The 18,863-nt window shown below is 43.9% G+C and overlaps 1 protein-coding gene across 7 annotated transcripts in view; it reads left to right on the plus strand.

Annotated features, from left to right (window-relative positions):
* SYTL5 (synaptotagmin like 5) overlaps positions 1 to 18,863 on the plus strand; it is a 136,781-nt gene that overhangs the window by 60,774 nt on the left and 57,144 nt on the right. For all 7 annotated transcript variants that reach the window (XM_024116471.2, XM_024116475.2, XM_024116476.2 and 4 more), the window contains exons 5-6: positions 3,008 to 3,142; positions 15,942 to 16,083. In XM_024116471.2, the coding sequence (XP_023972239.1) occupies positions 3,008 to 3,142; positions 15,942 to 16,083 (277 nt within the window). The remainder of the gene's footprint in view (positions 1 to 3,007; positions 3,143 to 15,941; positions 16,084 to 18,863) is intronic.

The raw sequence follows: 18,863 nt of genomic DNA on the forward strand, positions 1-18,863 counted from the left end.
TGTTGTAGGGTCAACACACCTCCCCCGCACCCAACCTGAGTGCTGGTGCAAACTGAAGCAGCCAAATCAGAGATTTATGAATAGGGCTTAAAACATTGACTCCCCTGTTTGAAACGCGGGCCTCCTTAAGGAAGAAATCATTTGCCCACCTCACTGACTTCATTCAGAAAGCAAATATTTGTCAAGTGCTGAGAATAGGAATGGGAGGCACACGGGGACGCAAGATTCAGGGCGGCTCTGGGAAACTCGGAGTGAGAAGGTTCCATCAGGGAGAGTCAAGTGGCCCCCAAAATGGAGGTCATAAGGACCCAAAGGCAAACTGTTGCCTTACAGCCCTGCCTGTTGCAGTCTCCATTTCTCAGGCAACTGGTGGCCAGTTTTGTGGCCGAGGGAGTGAGAATCCTAATCTACACCAAGTGGCTTTACGGTTCTTTCTGGGTAGTGTGGCTTCCTTCTCCACAGAAGCCAATGTGAGGGGCTGCCAGTGCCTGAGACTTCATCTGTCGCTACGGAAAGTCCATTTTGTTCTGTTTTGTTTCGTTTTTTAAAGAATCCTGAACTGTGAGTGGGCATGAAACCTAAATGTCATTTGACTCAAAGACTCATGACTAACAATGTCTTTGTTAATTAGCGGAGATTAATGGGAAAGACAGCCTAGAGGGACCATACATCCTATGTGTTGAGTCTTCCTACCACGTTAAACCCATTTGTCACTCCTCGGGGCTCCCACGGTGCCTTGTGCCTTGTGCCCGTGTGTCACTCGTTACTTGGTGTGCTCTGACACAAAGCCCCTCCTTCCACAAGAGTGTAAAGTAAATGAACTGGTCTTGCTCAATACCACCCCCCTTTAATTGTAAGCTCCTTTAGTGCTGGCCCAGTGTCTTTTTTGCTTTTGTGCTACAGTATCCAGCGTGGTGCCTGGCCCATCAAAAACAATCAGTGGTCTGATTGAATTAAACTCAGAGCCCACAAGTGCTTCTAGGAGCTGTAGTGCGCAGACCCCCAGGCCAGGCATCACTGTGTGGGTTACAGAATGGTGGGCTTGGAGCTAGGAGACAACAGTGAGCCCTGCTAGAACTCAAAACTGGCATCTGATGCTTCTGTCTTCAAGGAATATAACACCTAGTCGGGAAGAAAAGGTTCAAAGGTCCACACCTGAAAAGTTAATTTGTACAGAAGGATTTTAGAAAAACATAAGATGACAGTATGAGCTGCCTGAAAGCCTTTCTGAAACAACAAGACAAGGAGTTAACTACAAGAGATAGAATATGGAAATAATTAAATTTTTAAAAAACTTTTATTTATTTATTTTTTGGCTGCATCGGGTCTAGGTCTTAGTTGCGGCATGCGGGCTCTTCCAGGTGTCTCTCTAGTGGTAGCATGTGGGCTCCAGAGCGCGTGGGCTCTGTAGTTGTGGCACACGAGCTCTCTAGTTGTGGCTCACATGTTCAGTAGTTGCAGCGTGCTGGCTTAGTTGCCCCACAGCATGTGGGATCTTAGTTCCCTGACCAGGGATCGAACCCACGTCCCCTGCATTGGAAGGCAGATTCTTAACCACTGGACCACCAGGGAAGTCCCAATAATTAAATATTAAATAAGTGGCTTCGATCATTGATATCGGGAGGGCACAGGGGCCATTGGGAAAGACATGAAATTCTAAGTGGGACCTGATGAGGACTTTGAAAGATGGATGGGGCCAGAATAACAAAAGAGGAGGAACAGTGATTCCAGGTGGAGGAGACACCATAAGCAGCACTGCAGAGGTAAGGACATGTACAAGGTGGTTCTCAGAGCAGCATAAATTGACATTATATTAACTGCTATTCTCACCAAAAATGTAATTTTCCAGTTAGATTGAAGCTTCTGAGCCGTAGACAAGACATTCTACCAGTGGTCTTTGAAACAGAAACAACTTGGCAGATTCTATTAAGATTGTCCCAGTACCTCTGGAATACTTTTTCCCCCTGAGAAAACTGGAGCCTGTAAAGTAAATGAACTGGTCTCTCCAGATACCATCACAAAAAGAATATAGCTTTGGTTTTTTTTTTTTGTTTTTTTTTTTTTTGTGGTATGCGGGCCTCCCCCTGCTGCGGCCCCTCCCGTTGCGGAGCACAGGCTCCGGACGCGCAGGCCCAGCGGCCATGGCCCACGGGCCCAGCCGCTCCGCGGCGTGCGGGATCCTCCCAGACCGGGGCGCGAACCCGGTTCCCCTGCATCGGCAGGCGGACGCGCAACCACTGCGCCACCAGGGAAGCCCCAAGCTTTGGTTTTTTAATCCAAGTGCATTTGGAAAGATCCATGTTTGAGGCCTTTGGTAGCCTGGATTGTGACTTGAATCTTGGTTTCTGAAAAGCTCTTTTTAAGTTCCTTGTAATTTAGTGAAATGGGCATGCAATCAAATTGCATCTGGTATGAGCCATTCCATTGTTCAAACTTATTACCCCAGGGACATGGGTGCCGTCACTTATTCCACAAGAATTGACTGGGTTCTAGCATGTGCCAGGCATCTCTCTAAACTCAGGGGACCTAGCAGGGAACAAGAAGAACAGAGTTGCTGCTCTCAGGGAGCTGCGGTCTAATAAGTTGCTACCTCAGTTGGTCTCAGAGGATCATCGTAGCTCTCTTCTCTGAGCAAGGTGAGTTCAAGCTCCCTTTTCTCAGCATCCTGTAAACAAGCTCTGCCCAGGCGTTGCTTCTCCATTCTCAGGTGACAGTGGCGAGTCCCCAAAGTCAATGGTCTTCTTCTGAGAAGGGACAGAGGACTGGCTTACCAGCAACTGGTACAGCCTTGGGAGGATGTCCTAACCTCCTCTACCAGAACCTTTGACACTCTACTGCAGAAGCCCTGGGGACTCCCCAGAATTTCTCAGCCCCAAGTCTGCTTGAAAGAAGAATTATTTACTGTTGAAAGTACAAGAAATGGTATTTTTGAAATGATATGTTTAAATGCTTTCTTGTCTTGCTTTTAAATATATATATATATATATGTATGTATGTATGATTTCAGATTTCTTCTTAGCAAGTTCAGATCAGCAACCAGAGGAGAAATTGTAACTTCAAAAACTGAAAGTGGGAGGAGCTACAGCTTGGACTTAGACAGCCAAAATTTTCGGAGTTTAAAGTCAGCCCCTGGTTCAGACAGGTAAGACACATAAAGATTGGCCAGTGGGCTAGCCTGAGGATAAGGTTGATGTATTTCCATCCAAACAGGGCTTCTGGATACCTGTAAAGTATTCCCTCTCAGAGATCTAACACATAATGTGAAAAGCCAGGAGGATATTTTTTAGTTGAAATGGAAAGCACTTACGCTTCTGGAATTACAGCTATTGAAATCATCTGTGTTACCTGCACGGCTGAGACTTGATGTTTTGGGACTCAGGGCTGCAGTTCCGATGGAGAGATCCAGAAATATTAATTATTTTCATTGATTTCTTGATAGTTTTCTGTTTAAGCTTCTGAAAAAGAAACCTCTAAGTGTCATACATTCCTTGCAGCTTTTTTAAAAATAAATTTATTTATTTATTTATTTATTTATTTATGGCTGTGTTGGGTCTTCGATGCTGCGCGCGGGCTTTCTCTAGTTGTGGCGAACGGGGGCTACTCTTCGTTGCGGTGCGCGGGCTTCTCATCGCGGTGGCTTCTCTTGTTACGGAGCACAGGCTCTAGGCACGCGGGCTTCAGTAGTTGTGGCACACGGGCTCAGTAGTTGTGGTTCACAGGCTGTAAAGCGCAGGCTCAGTAGTTGTGGCACACGGGCTTCGTTGCTCTGCGGCACGTGGGATCTTCCCAGACCAGGGCTCGAACCCCTGTCCTCTGTGTTGGCAGGTGGATTCTTAACCACTGCGCCACCAGGGAAGTCCCCTGCAGCTTTTAAAAAATTAAGAATAATTTCATTTGAATCGCCTCAGAGAATTTCCATAAATTCCACTTCTTTCTAGTTCCACCACCTCTAACTTGTTGTCAGTGGGCCAGCTCCTCAAATCTCCTATGCATAGAGCTATCACCTTGTCAAGAAAAGTAAAGAGAGAAAGGATAGCCAAGAGCGTAGTCATTTCATGTCAGGCTTGATGTTCTTTATCCTGTTGGGGCATAAGTCAAGGCTTATTTTCATGACCGGTGTATTATCAAAGGCAACGATGAGAAAAAAGATCTACCCTCATGTTTCATTAAGAGCACAGGTACTCTCATACTGATACCTTTTTCCCTATAGCAGTGGTCCCCAGCCTTTTTGGCACCAGGGTCCGGTTTTGTGGAAGACAGTTTTTCCCCGGGGGTTCCGACAGCAATGCAAGCGATGGGGAGCCGCAGATGAAGCTTCGCTCGCTTGCCGGCTGCTCACCTCCCGCTGTGCGGCCCCGTTCCTAACAGTCTGCGGACCGCTACTGGACCCCTGCCCTGTAGCATTCCTGCAAACTAGTGTCACTTTATGTAAAACTGCACAGAAGAAAATAAGCATAAAATAAATCACTTCTCATCCACTATCAAAAGATTATCACTGTGTTCACTCTTTTCCAAATTTTTAAGAATGTAGATTTATTTCCTTTATGATCAGAAAATACTTTAAACCCTGGTTGCGTTTGTCCTTGAAGTCATTTCCTTTGACTTCCCTTGGGGTAGCCCCGTGTCGTGTCCCACAAAAACTTTATATAAAGAAAATATCTCATTTTTGGTTTTGATTGCTGAATTCCTGACTCTCAGACAGTGATCAAGATTATTTAGAGATGATAAGCAACTCGCTTAGTGTTGCTGTTTTTGTTCAGCCTCGTGGGGACTCAATGGAGGAGCCCTCTTGGCTCATATTTCAGGCTGGCATTTAAAAGGGAAAATATATTTATATAGCGAAGAAAGATGGAGTCCCCCGTTAAAAACACTTGAAGTCTCCTGGCCCAACAAACATTAAATTATTCCATTTTAAATTAATTTGTCTTACAGTTACTCAACAAGAGTAAGGGGCATGCTCTCCAGTATCACATTGCTTACGCCGTTCTTCCAGAATCTATCTGCCTAGGTTTATTCCTTGTGTCTTAACTACTGCTGGGTATAAATACAGTTGACCCTGGAATAACACAGGGGTTAGGGGCGCCGACCACCCCCCAACACACACACTTTGCCCAGTCAAAAATCCGAGTATAACTTGACAGTCAGCCCTCTCTATCCACGGTTCCTCTGTATCCAAGGCGTCACCCGACTGTGTATCGTGTAGTATAAAAAGTATAAATACTTTTCTCCCACAGTATTTACTGTGGGAGAAAAGTCCATGTATAAACGGACCCATGTAGTTAAAGCTATAAAGCCATATGGACATGCTTCACCAAAGACTGGTGTATTGACCCAGGGGTTTTCTTGTTGTAAACTGGAAGGGCGTCCCTAAGTAGATTTTATATTTTAAATTGTGAATACCCGAGATGGTTTATAGATAGACTATAGCAGTCGGGGTGCTTTGGCTGAAGCATGCCAAGAACAATGTTTTCGCATGAAGGAAGAGAGTCAGGGTGTTTGGGAGATCGGTAGAACAACATGTCCTTTTCCTAGAACATGTATTTATCACAGTGATGACTCATTAATGGACTGCCACAGCAAGATGAATTACCTTATCCCAAAATTATTCCTTAGAAAAGTTGGGGCAGGAGGTGGCCCATCTTTTCTTCACTCCCATCACGTAAAGATGTTAACTCCTTTTTGTTTGCTTGGAGCTGCAATAATTCTGCAAAGCCAAGTGGTAAAACTGGCAGACTCTTTTCTCCTTAGGTTCTGCAAGCAGAATTGCAGTCTCCCCTATAAATCATTTTTAATATGGAACAGCAAGTTCCCCAAAAGAGAATTGCAAGATTCTGGTCTCTTTGGTCTATTACCTGACCTAGCTTAGCAATTAATTCCCCTTTCTTTTCCTCAGTGCATGTTTCTTCATAGTTTGTTGCTCTTTTCCTGAAGCAGTTGGGCTTGGGCATCCTTTTTTAAAACTCGTAACATATCAGAGTAGAAATGATGTTTTAGTAGATGCCTGGTTAGAGTTTATTTCTTTTCAGGAGTTTCAAAGCAGGGAAATGTGTGAATGGCTTAGTCAAGCCTCAGCAGCCTCTCAGAGCAACATGGCAAATGGCTCTTCACTGGTTGCTAGGGACTTGACACAGGAGGCAGATGAGATTTTTTAAAAAGAATGTGAATGTGAACTATAATTAATAAACAGAATGCTCTTCAAAGGCAGTGATTCCTAATTCCTTTCCCGCTGTGATGACTTGTCGATATGGTGTGATTTGTGAGCTATCTATCTTAAATCATACTCTCCTAGAAACAAACCCTCAGGCATGGATTCCTAAGTGAGGAATTTGTTCATTGAAATGATTCCAGGAAGAACCAGTAAGGGAATAAGAAAGACAGAATAAAGAAAAGGAGGAAGATAAGCAATGTGATATCTCAGGTGAGGTCTGGGTTTGAGAACTCAGCTTGGTCCTGCAAGGGATTCTGGAACATAAAGTGTCTCCAGCTTTTTCCATTTTGAGCAGCTGGACCATTGCACTTCTGTCCCAGTCAGTCATTGTCTGTAGGTTCCCTTAGGCAGGGTTTCCATATTTAGCAAATAATGACACAGGATGCCCAGGTAAATTTTAGTTCCAGATAAAGAACTTTTTAAAAAAGCATGTTTCATGAATCTTATTTTCATATACTACGTAAATAGTAGTATATATTTTTTTGTTTTTGTTTTTTTGGGGTTTTTTTTTTTTTTTTGCATTACGCAGGCCTCTCACCGTTGTGGCCTCTCCCGTTGCGGAGCACGGGCTCCAGACGCGCAGGCTCAGCGGCCATGGCTCACGGGCCCAGCCGCTCCGCGGCATGTGGGATCTTCCCGGACTGGGGCACGAACCCGTGTCCCCTGCATCGGCAGGCGGACTCCCAACCACTGCGCCACCAGGGAAGCCCAGTAGTATATTTTTATACTAAAAACTTCTTGACTGTTTCTCTGAAATTCAGATTTAACTGAGGGTCAGGGGAGGCACACCTCAAGGCATGTCTTGGCCTCCAATGCTAAAGGCAAATCTCTGAAGGTCATAGGTGCAAGCCATTAGCAGAAAAGCACCCAGAAGCTAGGGATGCCATGTGTGGAGCCTGGTACAACGGATCTGAGGGGATCTGGGTGGGACATCACTAATGTCCCCTAAAAGACAGAAAGGAAAAGTGGAACTTGGAACTGAAAATTTATTCTGTTCAGTAACAAATGGATAAAGGATGCTGCTGTGCTTCTCAGCAGCATTTCTATCGTGACATTGGGGGATATGGCAAGCATTTAACCATGGGAACCTGTACCTTCTGATAACCAACCAGTTTCTCATATTCCCCCCCCCACCCCCTGCCCAAGCACATTCCAGTTTTCTCCAGTTGTTCTTAATTGCTCTCTAGAAAGCCCAGGACTGACTGTCACAGTCTCTGTGAAGCTTCACAAGCTGCTTTGGCTGGTTCTGATCCAAAAGCAGAAACCGCACTATTCACAGCAGCCCGCAGTATTGAATCTTATCAATACTTCCATGAAGTGATGGACAGGTGATAGAAGAGGTGAGGGAATGTGGAATCACGAGAGTCTGTAGTTTACTTGAACTGTGACCGTATCAGTGGGAGTTACATGAGGTCTAGAGTTGCCAAATAATTCTTCAGCGAGAAACTTACAACTCAAGACCATCCCTTTTCAACACATCCTTTGCCTACCATACATACCTATCTTGATTGGAATTCCTCCAGAAGAAAACCCTGATGTAAGGATTCCAAAGCAAGTAATTTATTTAGGATGTGGTCTTGGAACACACGGATAGGGGAGTGGAGGTAGTGAACCAGGGAAGGGAGGGGAGCCAAAAAGAGTGTGTCATTAAGCCAGTTACCACTGTGGCACCTAGCGTTCAATCTCGGTGGACAACTGTAGGAGACAGGCTAGAACTCTTGTCAGAGTTATCCAGTCAAGAGATCAGGAATCTGGGGTAGTTATAAACCAGCTCCCTGTTCATCATTGGTTGAGGGCTAATTCTGGGGCACTTACTCTCTGGCACTTCTGACTTGTTCTGTGCACAGGAGCTCCATGCTCTTGGGATCCAAAAAAGTGCTCAGGTGTAGAGTTGTGGGTAGGTGTTCCTAGTAAACAGGATTCTGTGGATAGAGGAGGTGAGTTCTGTGGCTCGAGGTGAGTGCTGAGGTGAAAGGGGCGGGGCCCCCGATGTCTGCTACAGCATCCCTCCCTAACTGCTCTCGGACCTCCTCCAAAGGTGCAGATTGTCAGACCACCAGTTGCTCAGCCCCTGATTTATGTTTTCTTCATATACATGAGACGTTCCTTATTATAACGTCAATAATGTGAGGCAGTATGGAGATCGGGAGTTCAGCCAGACCCTTGACACTATACTTAGGTTGAACTACAAGTGGGTTCTTGACTTGCTCATCCTTGTGGCCAAATGATTGTAAGCCGGAAGCCGCCTCCTTGTTATCTTGTCATTTTTCCAGTTTCCCACCTATGCATTTTATTTATACAAATGAATTCAACACAAAGCTCTGCCAACATTATTAGCCTAGTACTATATGCCAAGTGGTAAATGTGGAAGATCTTCGTTAATGCTACTTTTCCACCCGTTCGTGAATTTCCAATTTGGCAGGGAAGTTGGGATGACTGAACAAATAATTTCAAGACAGTATGGTATCATGCTGAAAAGATATCTATGTGCTATGGGAAAACCAGAGATAGGCATTTAACCTTCCAGAGGATTCAGGGAAGCTTCATGGAGATGGTCCCTTAGCAGTTTGAAGGAGTGAGGAGGACTTGGCCAGGTGAAGAGAGGTAAGAAGAACATTCTAGATAGAGGAACTAGAAAGTGCAAAGGAAAAGAGGCATAAAGCAATTTTGCATGTGCTAGAAAACAAACAGTTCAGGGTTTTTAGAGTGTAAAATTGAAATGTGGTTTACAAGAGATGAGATGGAGAGCTTCATTGGACCAGGATATGGATGGCTTTGGATTCCTTGGTAACTTTTTTCTTGTAAGCAACATAGCATTACAGGTAGAACAAGAGTTTAGCAAATCTGAGCTACTAAGTACAGAGTAAGTGCTTGTTCCATTTAGTTACTGAAAGCTAAGTTCTGTTAAACACTTGCTTTTCTTGCTGTCTAGTGGGGGAGGGCAGTTGGTTTTCTTTTTTGCGGTACGCGGGTCTCTCACTGCTGTGACCTCTCCCGTTGCAGAGCGCAGGCTCAGCGGCCATGGCTCACGGGCCCAGCCACTCCGTTGCATGTGGGATCTTCCCAGACCGGGGCACGAACCCGTGTCCCCTGCATCGGCAGGCGGTTGACTTGCTCATCCTTGTGGCCAAATGATTGTAAGCCGGAAGCCGCCTCCTTGTTATCTTGTCATTTCTCCAGTTTCCCACCTATGCATTTTATTTATTTACAAATGAATTCAACACAAAGCTCTGCCAACATTATTAGCCTAGTACTATATGCCAAGTGGTAAATGTGGAAGATCTTCGTTAATGCTACTTTTCCACCCGTTCGTGAATTTCCAATTTGGCAGGGAAGTTGGGATGACTGAACAAATAATTTCAAGACAGTATGGTATCATGCTGAAAAGATATCTATGTGCTATGGGAAAACCAGAGATAGGCATTTAACCTTCCAGAGGATTCAGGGAAGCTTCATGGAGATGGTCCCTTAGCAGTTTGAAGGAGTGAGGAGGACTTGGCCAGGTGAAGAGAGGTAAGAAGAACATTCTAGATAGAGGAACTAGAAAGTGCAAAGGAAAAGAGGCATAAAGCAATTTTGCATGTGCTAGAAAACAAACAGTTCAGGGTTTTTAGAGTGTAAAATTGAAATGTGGTTTACAAGAGATGAGATGGAGAGCTTCATTGGACCAGGATATGGATGGCTTTGGATTCCTTGGTAACTTTTTTCTTGTAAGCAACATAGCATTACAGGTAGAACAAGAGTTTAGCAAATCTGAGCTACTAAGTACAGAGTAAGTGCTTGTTCCATTTAGTTACTGAAAGCTAAGTTCTGTTAAACACTTGCTTTTCTTGCTGTCTAGTGGGGGAGGGCAGTTGGTTTTCTTTTTTGCGGTACGCGGGTCTCTCACTGCTGTGACCTCTCCCGTTGCAGAGCGCAGGCTCAGCGGCCATGGCTCACGGGCCCAGCCACTCCGTTGCATGTGGGATCTTCCCAGATCGGGGCACGAACCCGTGTCCCCTGCATCGGCAGGCGGGCTCTCAACCACTGCGCCACCAGGGAAGCGCAGTTGGTTTTCTTGCTCTGACTTCTAGTCCACCCAAGGTTTTTCATGGCTGCTGGGCTCTCCTCCAACTGGCTTCCAGCCATTCTTTAGAAACTAGACATGGGAACAGAATTTTGTTGTGATTGTAAACGACCAAAATATTATCAGACTGAGAGTTCTACCTGTTCTTAATTTTTTTCTTTTTCCTCATACCCAGAGTCCTTCCCTCATGATGACTGTCTGCTCCATTTTAGAGAGTCTTTTTAAAGGAAACAGATTCTTTGAGGAAACCCTAAACATTTAAAAACCATCAAACAAATCAGCTTTTGTTTTAGTAAATCAAATGATAAAGCCTCTTTATATACTTAACACTAAGATTCATCGAACAAGATTTCACTGAGCACCTACCACATTGTATTATATTTGTCCTTTCTCCAAAAAGGAAAAGGAAGGAAAATATGTGTAGTTCAGCCACAGAAAGCTGGTGGCTTCAGAGGAAACTGCAGCTAGAGAAACTGCTTAATGAAATTCCACTTCTTCCATATTTATCTGCTTCTCTAATTCAGAGTTCAAGAGCTCTTAGGATGGTTCATTTGTGCCTAAGTGTAACACACACACACCCAGAACCAGAAATTCATTCCTTTGGGGTGTGTTGACCTCTCCAAAGAGTTTGGTTTTTAAATGGAGACACACATACCCGTGTGTGTGTGTGTGTGCCTGTGTAGTCAGGCACACACACACACAGGGGCCAACAAACTTTTCTGTAAAGGTACAGATAGTTAATATTTTTGGCTTTGTGAGCCAGATGGTCTCTGTCTCAACTACTCAACTGTGCTGTTGTAGTGTCGACTGAAAAAAAATGCACAACATGAGAATTGTGAGTTAAGTTTTACTGGGGGCAAAATGAGGACTATAGTCTTGGAGACAGCATTTCAGAGAGCTCTGAGGAAGTGCTCCAGAGAGGCAGGCGGAAGGTCAGTGTTATATATGATTTTAGTGAAAGGGGGATGTGCAGTGAAGCACACATGTTGGCAGAGGCTGGCTGCTAGTCACGAGGAGCGGACATCACCATTAATGATTCTAGTGCTTTTCTAGATACAGAGAGATGCAAGCATTGGGCTCATAAAGTCTTCTGAAAATATCTAACTATCTGAAGAGCTGTTCTGCCAGTTTTTCCCAGAGCACAGAGGGCCTCACTCCTGATCTCCACCTTGAATTCCTTTCAGGGGGTGTTGAAGGTCAGTGGCTGCAGTGGTTAGTGACTTCATCCTTGGAGAGGCAGATGGCAAGTGCCAATTTTTAGTTGGCAGGCGCATGAAAGCAGCTGTACACAAAACAGAAAGTGAATGTGCATGCCTGCATTACAATAAAACTTTCTTTATGGGCACTGAAATGTGAGTTTCACATAATTTTCACGTCACAAAATATTCTTTTGAGTTTTGGTTGGTTTTTTTTTTCCCCAACCACTTGAAAATGTGAAACCACTCTTAGCTCGTGGGCTATACAAGAACAGGTCGTGGGCCAATTCGATACAGGGGCCATGGTTTGCTGACCCCTGGTGCCGTACATTCACTCACTGACACAGAAAGCATCCTTCCATTCCTCACAATCTAAGCTCTGAGGGCAGCTCCACTCTCTTGATGCGAGCACCGTGCTGAATAAAGAAAATCGTGCTATGGGAGGAAACGACAAGGCAGTTGGAGAGATGCCTGAGATCAATGACTTGAAACTCATCCACAGTTTAGGCCAGTGTTTCTCAGCTTTGGCTGGTGGTAAGGGATGCGGGGGCAGTGGTAAAACACATGGATGCCTGGATCCCGTGCCCAGAGGCTCTGATGTGGTTAGTCTTGGGTGTGGCCTGGGCATGGGGATGTTTAAAACCTCCCCCGATGTTTCTGTTGTGCAACCAAGGGTGAGGGCCACCCAGCTCGCATAAGACGGTTTTTTTTTTTTTTTGTTTGTTTGTTTTTGTGGTATGCGGGCCTCCCTCTGTTGTGGCCTCTCCCATTGCGGAGCACAGGCTCCGGACGCGCAGGCTCAGCGGCCATGGCCCACGGGCCCAGCCGCTCCGCGGCACGTGGGATCCTCCCGGACCGGGGCGCGAACCCGGTTCCCCTGCACCGGCAGGCGGACGCGCAACCACTGCGCCACCAGGGAAGCCCGCATAAGACGGTTTTGACAAAGACATTGCATTTGGGCATCACCAAAAACTGGAAGGTTGAGCCACGTACAGCTTTTTTCCCTTTTGTTTCTCCTTTTTAATCCCTCTTTCCCATTTAACAGGCTCGCGTCACTTTCTAACTACAACCTCCCTTGCCTGTCTCTTCCATACTTATTTCAGCTCTGAAATAACTAAAAGAAGTTAGGAAAGCGCGTAAACTGCAGAACGAATGTCATGTCGCCTCTGTGTCATGTTGTCCCAGTGAGTGTAGTGTCTCTCAGGTTAATGCTGCCTTCTGCTGATCTTTAGGGGAGCACTCATTTACCCAGGCAGGCACAGGCTCAACCTCATCAGCCTGCTCTGGGAAGGTTGAATCCTGGGAAATTCTTTCCGGGCTCCAACTCCTGGGAGACTGCTCTGTAAACCAGAAAGGCAACTCGTTAAATTAGAGTCTCTGTCCCCTATCCTTGGATTCTTTATCTAGAAATGGATATATCTAGGAAGCTATTTTCAAGGTTTTGGGCCAGCATGAAATTAGAGATAACAAAACAGAAGGCTTTTAAAAAGCATCTCAGAAGCTAAAGTAAATGACACTCTTTATTACCCTGGGAAATGTGTCTTTCAAGTAACTCAGAATTTCCAAGCTCCCCAGACAGTGTCATATTCCCCATACTTCGGGCCCTATTAGAACGAGATAAATGTATCTTTTTCTTGTCGGTTTCCCTGTAAGCCAAGTTCAGCTTCAAGGTTTGGTAGCACTGATTTCTAATACTTCTAATTTAAACATCAGTAACAAGATATCGGGATCAAAAATAGCTCTTTCTTAATTGAACTTTAAATTTCTCTAATTTAGGCTTGAGGACGCTTTTATCCTCTTTCTATTTAAGAGGCGAAGATTCATGTATTTTATGTCAGATTTTACATAATGTCTGAGAAAGTTGGCACCCCAAAATTTATGATATTCCGCCTCATTAGACTAAGTCTTTTCTAGTTTAATCAACTGAAACATTCAACGGAGAGGAAAATATTTTTAAGAAGCTCACAGTAAATGTCAGGCATAACTGTGAAAGTATATGCCATTTTTAAGATAATGCTTCTGGCAACAGTAATTTCCAGTAGCTGGTTTATGATCACAAGACTTTTTTCCTTATTACAGGATAGCCTCTTGACTGTCATCACCACAATTAATCAACTTCTGCCAGAGCTTCCACATAAGTAGGACTTTGGTTCTAGCAAGGCTTATCCATGATGGGGACTTTTCCAAAACCACCTGGGTCTGAGAGGACCTTCAGCACAGACACAAGCAGAAATACCCACATAAATCCCCTTGGATCGTAACGTCTGGGCTCTTTTCTGCAAGATTCAGTCCTAGCCTTTATTTTTTAAGGAGATTTTACCTAAAACAGGAGGGAGAGAGATCTTTGTGGTAGTATTGTTATAAGAGTAGAGAACCTATGAACACAGGGCAGCATCACTGGGTAGGTCTCTAAGACCCTTCTAAGTTGGACTTCTGAGAATAAGCAGCATCACTTGGGAAAGGTATGAATATATTTAACTGTTGTCAAATGTAGAACTGTAGCACCTGAGATAGGAGGGCTCAGGTAAAGCACCAAGGAACTTAGAATTTCAAATTCTATCAATGTATTTAATTACAAAATTTTATTTTCTTGTTGTTAGACTCAAAGGACACAGTCATAGACCCCTCCTGAGCAGAGTCCATAGTACTATAATTTATTCAAAGTACTGCTTCTAGAAAGAAGCAGCAGGGTCTGTTTCTGTGTAGTATCGAAGGACTACTACCCAGAAAATTTTCCTAGCTCTCTTAATCGAATTGTGAGAAACTAACTCTCAGGTCTCTTATCCTTTCATTATCTTCTTCTTGATAGCATTCTTCTTCTATATTCTATCCATGTAGAACCTGCCTGGTTGTGACAATTTGATCTTGGTGAAATGATGAATAAGCAACGTGAGAAACTAGCATGAGCATGAGTGCAGGCTTTGGATAAGCAGACAATTCTGTTTTTATCCTGACTTTGTCATATTACTAACTCTGTCGTGTATGCACACACACACGTATGCGTGTATGGAATAATTGCTTAACCTCTCCAAGACTCAGTTTCTTTATCTTCAAAATAGGAATGTTAATACCTTTTTTTTTTTTAACATGGATGTTGCGGAATGGGGAGTGTCAACCACCTAGAAAATACTCAGTAAATGCAGCTGCTATTTGCATAATTCTCAAGAGTGTTGGTGGCTGCTCATATCAATTAGGGCATATTTGGTTTTGGTGGCTTCTCTGGTGCAGAGCCTTGAAAAAACTTACAAGCTGTGGTTGACAGCTCCACTGGTCATTGCTGATTCTTTCTTCTGCCAGATTTATCTTCTAGTAATGACCCGTGCGCCATCGTTCTTTTTAAAAACTGCCCTTCCTTTATTCCTATAAGTCTCTCCTCTTATTGGCTCAACTGTGAGCTCTAATCACTCTTAACCATCACTATTGTGCTTTAACAAGAAGATGTTTATTATTATAGGTGCACTTATAACTTATTAAAATAGTAACTGAAAGAGTGAAATTCATAAGGGCTTATATTTTCCCATTTAGCATATTTTGTACTCACTGAGAACAAAGAATAAAAGAAGAACAAACACTTCTCTTAAACTCTAATTTGTCAAAACTTATTTACTTATGAAGCTCCATTTAATAAGAAAATTGTGATCACCTCCAGGCAGGAACTGTTTTTTCATTAATCATTATTGAATGGAATTGAATCAGGTTTAGCAAACGTGAAAGTGAATCAAACCCATTTACAAAATGTCATTATTTTTATCCTACATTCATTAAACGTGCGCCATGAGTCAGTCACTAAAAACAACACTGAGAAAATATAATTGCCAATCTTTGATTGCATAGGTACTGAGTGCTTCCTTTGCACCAAGATATTGTGAGGGTGCTAGAGATATCATGGTACATATGTCATCAACTCTGTCCCCAAGGAGCTCACAGTTGAAAGAGGTACCAACGCCCACGTATCTGTTAAAGAGCCAAGCAAGACATTGTGTGGGCAACTTCTACGTAGTTTGGCAAAGACTGTAAATCACCAGAAATTGAGTAGAGCAGAGGTTGACAAGGCCCGTGATAGACAGGGAAGGCATGACTGGGGAGGCTGGACTTCATTTGGCCCTTGAAGGATGGGGAAGATGTGGATAAACAGAGAATGGCAAATAGGGCGTATCAGGCGGGGAGAACGTGAGCAAAAAGCCTTAGAAGTGGAAGCATGAACACGAGCACGGTAAGCTGAAAAACTTGTAGGGAGCCTGGGCTGGCTGGGAGTGTGCTGGCCAGCAGTGGGAAGACAAAAGGGTGGACAGGTGAGTTCATTTACGGAGACCCTGGAGTCAGACAGATGACGTTGAACCACATGAGCCCCTGAAGGTGTACCTCGTGGGGTTCACGTGTTGCCATTGTTTTCTTGGAAGCTTTTCCCTGACTGTGTCTTTCGTCGCTGTTCTGCTTCCACTTTAAAGTCAGAATATTCTTTCTCATTTAGGGGAAGCACTGGTTCATCAGATTTCAACGAGCAGGAAGCTGGTCCTGGGACTCCAAAGAGCATCCGGAGCAATGGTGTGACCCCAGTCACTCAGAGGTCACCGGTCCCAAGCACACGCAGCGTGACCTCAGTCAGCAGTCGAGTAAGTACACGGATGTGAAGGAACACTCCCCCTTCTGGGACTAAGCCTCATCACCATGGCATGGCTGGGCTTCAGCTCTCTGTACCTGAGACCATGTTGTTTATCTTGTTTAACACAGATGCTTCTTTATCAGGACTGAACCTCCTGCATCCTTAGCTCCTGGCAGGAGGCCTCAAGTGAGGAGGAAAGGGAAAGAGCAGGTTCGAAGGTGGAATTTGTGTGATGGGGATATCAACGGCTCTATGGTTTCAATAAAATATAAATAATGTTCAGCAGTCTCTGATTTTGATCTTCCATGTTGCTTTTCAAGATCTTGGCTGTTCTAAAAATTTTCCAAACCAATTTAAATTAGGAAACCTAGACTCTTGAAATATTTTTTATCGTTTTCTTTTCTATACATCCGTTAAAATAAACACATAATGGAGACTTAAATCGCATAGTGTGTGTGCGCGCGCGCGCGTGTGTGTGTGTGTATAAGCTGTTCTTTTGAATGAATGAACATCTACTAGATTTTTTGATTAAGCAGGAAACTCCATATATATAGCTGACATCTATATTTAAGAAATCTTTATATACAAACTACAATTCTTTGATTCAGCCAATATTTAATGAGGGCCTACTATATGCCAAGCCCTGGTCAAGCAAAGACTTGAAGGAAGTGGAAGAATTAGCCATGCAGGAGTCTGGGGCAAGGTTTTCATCCATGCTGGGACAGCACTGATATTCAGCAAGTACATTACAGGAAGGTTGTTCCAGTCACTTTATGGCTGACCTCCATCTTGCATAGTCAGTGCCCTTACTTCACCAGTGTCTAAAAGATCTCTAATGCCCCTGGAGGAGCAGCCAGTGCAAAGATCCTGAGGTGAGAGCATACCTGGTGTGTTCAACGACGAACAAGGAAGCCAGCGTGGCTGTTGTGAGTGAACGAAGGGAGGAGTACTAGGAAATGAGTTCAAAGGGGTAGTAGGCCCAGATAGGGTCTTGTAGACCACTGTATGCACTTCGGCATTTACTCTGGATAAGATGGGGGCAGTTGAAGGGTTTTCAGCAGACTAGTGAGATCATCTGGCTTCTGTTTATACAGGAACTGGGGGCTTTTCTGAGAAGCAGCTGTAGGCAAATAAGAGTGGAAGCCAGAAGGCCAGTTAAGGAGGAGGCCATCGCATTACTGCAGGCAAGAAACTGAGCTTTGGAACAGGGAGATAGACATGGAGGTTGTGAGCATCCAGATTCCATAGATATTTTTAAGGAAGAGCCAAAAGGCATTAGACAGATTGAATAATAATTAATAAGTGTATTTAAATACTTATAGTCTAAATTAAATTTGCTGATAAGATAAAAGGCATATTTAAAATTTTATCAATATTTATACTAAGCTCAGCAAGCAGTACTGTTCAATAGACAGAAAAGTGCGTGCATAGTTGGTGATTGCACTCACTGCTTTGGCAGCCTAACAAGGAATGGTATTCAAAATATTTAGCAACTGGTATGGCATGGGCACTGAGCCATCAGAACAGACCCTGGCACAAGGTTGGGCAGCATCCTGGGGGCTCTTCCATGCCGTGCAGTATCCTGAATTGTGGGGAGAACTAGGGTTGTGGAGGAGGGGAGCACAGGGAAGGGGAGATGGACTGGGAGTAACTCTGTTTACCAACTGATACAAAAGTATTTAAAAAATTTGAACATCTGGTACAACTGTACCAATGGGTAGCAGCAGACTATCAGTCCAGTAACTAGTAAGTTAGTCAGGTTTGTTCTCAAAACAAGGCTTACCTTCCTAAGTACCGTCATTGGCAGGATGGGAGTGGGAGGGAATCACCCTTGTCATGTGCTAGTACCCTCAAAACTAACAGCCTTTACATGAATATTTCTTTATTTTTTTATTTTATTGAAGTATGGTTGATTAACAACGTTGTGTTAATTTCTGCTGGACAGCACAGTGATTTAGTTATACATATACATATATATATTCTTTTTTTAATTCTTTCCCATTATAGGTTTTTTTTTTAACATCTTTATTGGAGTATAATTGCTTTACAATGGTGTGTTAGTTTCTACTGTATAACAAAGTGAATCAGCTCTACATATACATATATCCCCATATCTCCTCCTCCCTCTTGCGTCTCCCTCCCACCCTCCCTATCCCACCCCTATTCCCCCCCCAAGTGGTCACAAAGCACGGAGCTGATCTCCCTGTGCCACGCTGCCGCTTCCCACTAGCTATCTATTTTACATTTGGTAGTGTATATATGCCCATGCCACTCTCTCACTTCATCCCAGCTTACCCTTCCCCCTTCCCGTGTCCTCAAGTCCATTTTCTACATCTGCATCTTTATTCCTGTCCTGCCCCTACGTTCTTCAGAATCTTTTCTTTTTGGATTATTCCATATATATGTGTTAGTGTACGGTATTTGTTTTTCTCTTTCTGACTTACTTCACTCTGTATGACCTCTAGGTCCATCCACCTCACAACAAATAACTCAATTTCGTTTCTTTTTATGGCTGAGTAATATTCCATTGTATATATGTGCCACATCTTCTTTACCCATTCATCTGTTGATGGACACTTAGGTTGCTTCCATGTCCTGGTTATGGTAAATACAGCTGCAATGAACATTGTGGTACATGACTCTTTGAATTATGGTATTCTCAGGGTATATGCCCAGTAGTGGGATTGCTGGGTCGTATGGTAGTTCTATTTTTAGTTTTTTAAGGAACCTCCATACTGTTCTCCACAGTGGCTGTATCTATTTACATTCCCACCAACAGTGCGAGAGGGT

The sequence above is a fragment of the Physeter macrocephalus genome, chromosome 21 (assembly GCF_002837175.3).
Source record: "Physeter macrocephalus isolate SW-GA chromosome 21, ASM283717v5, whole genome shotgun sequence".
Classification (NCBI taxonomy): Eukaryota; Metazoa; Chordata; class Mammalia; order Artiodactyla; family Physeteridae; genus Physeter; species Physeter macrocephalus.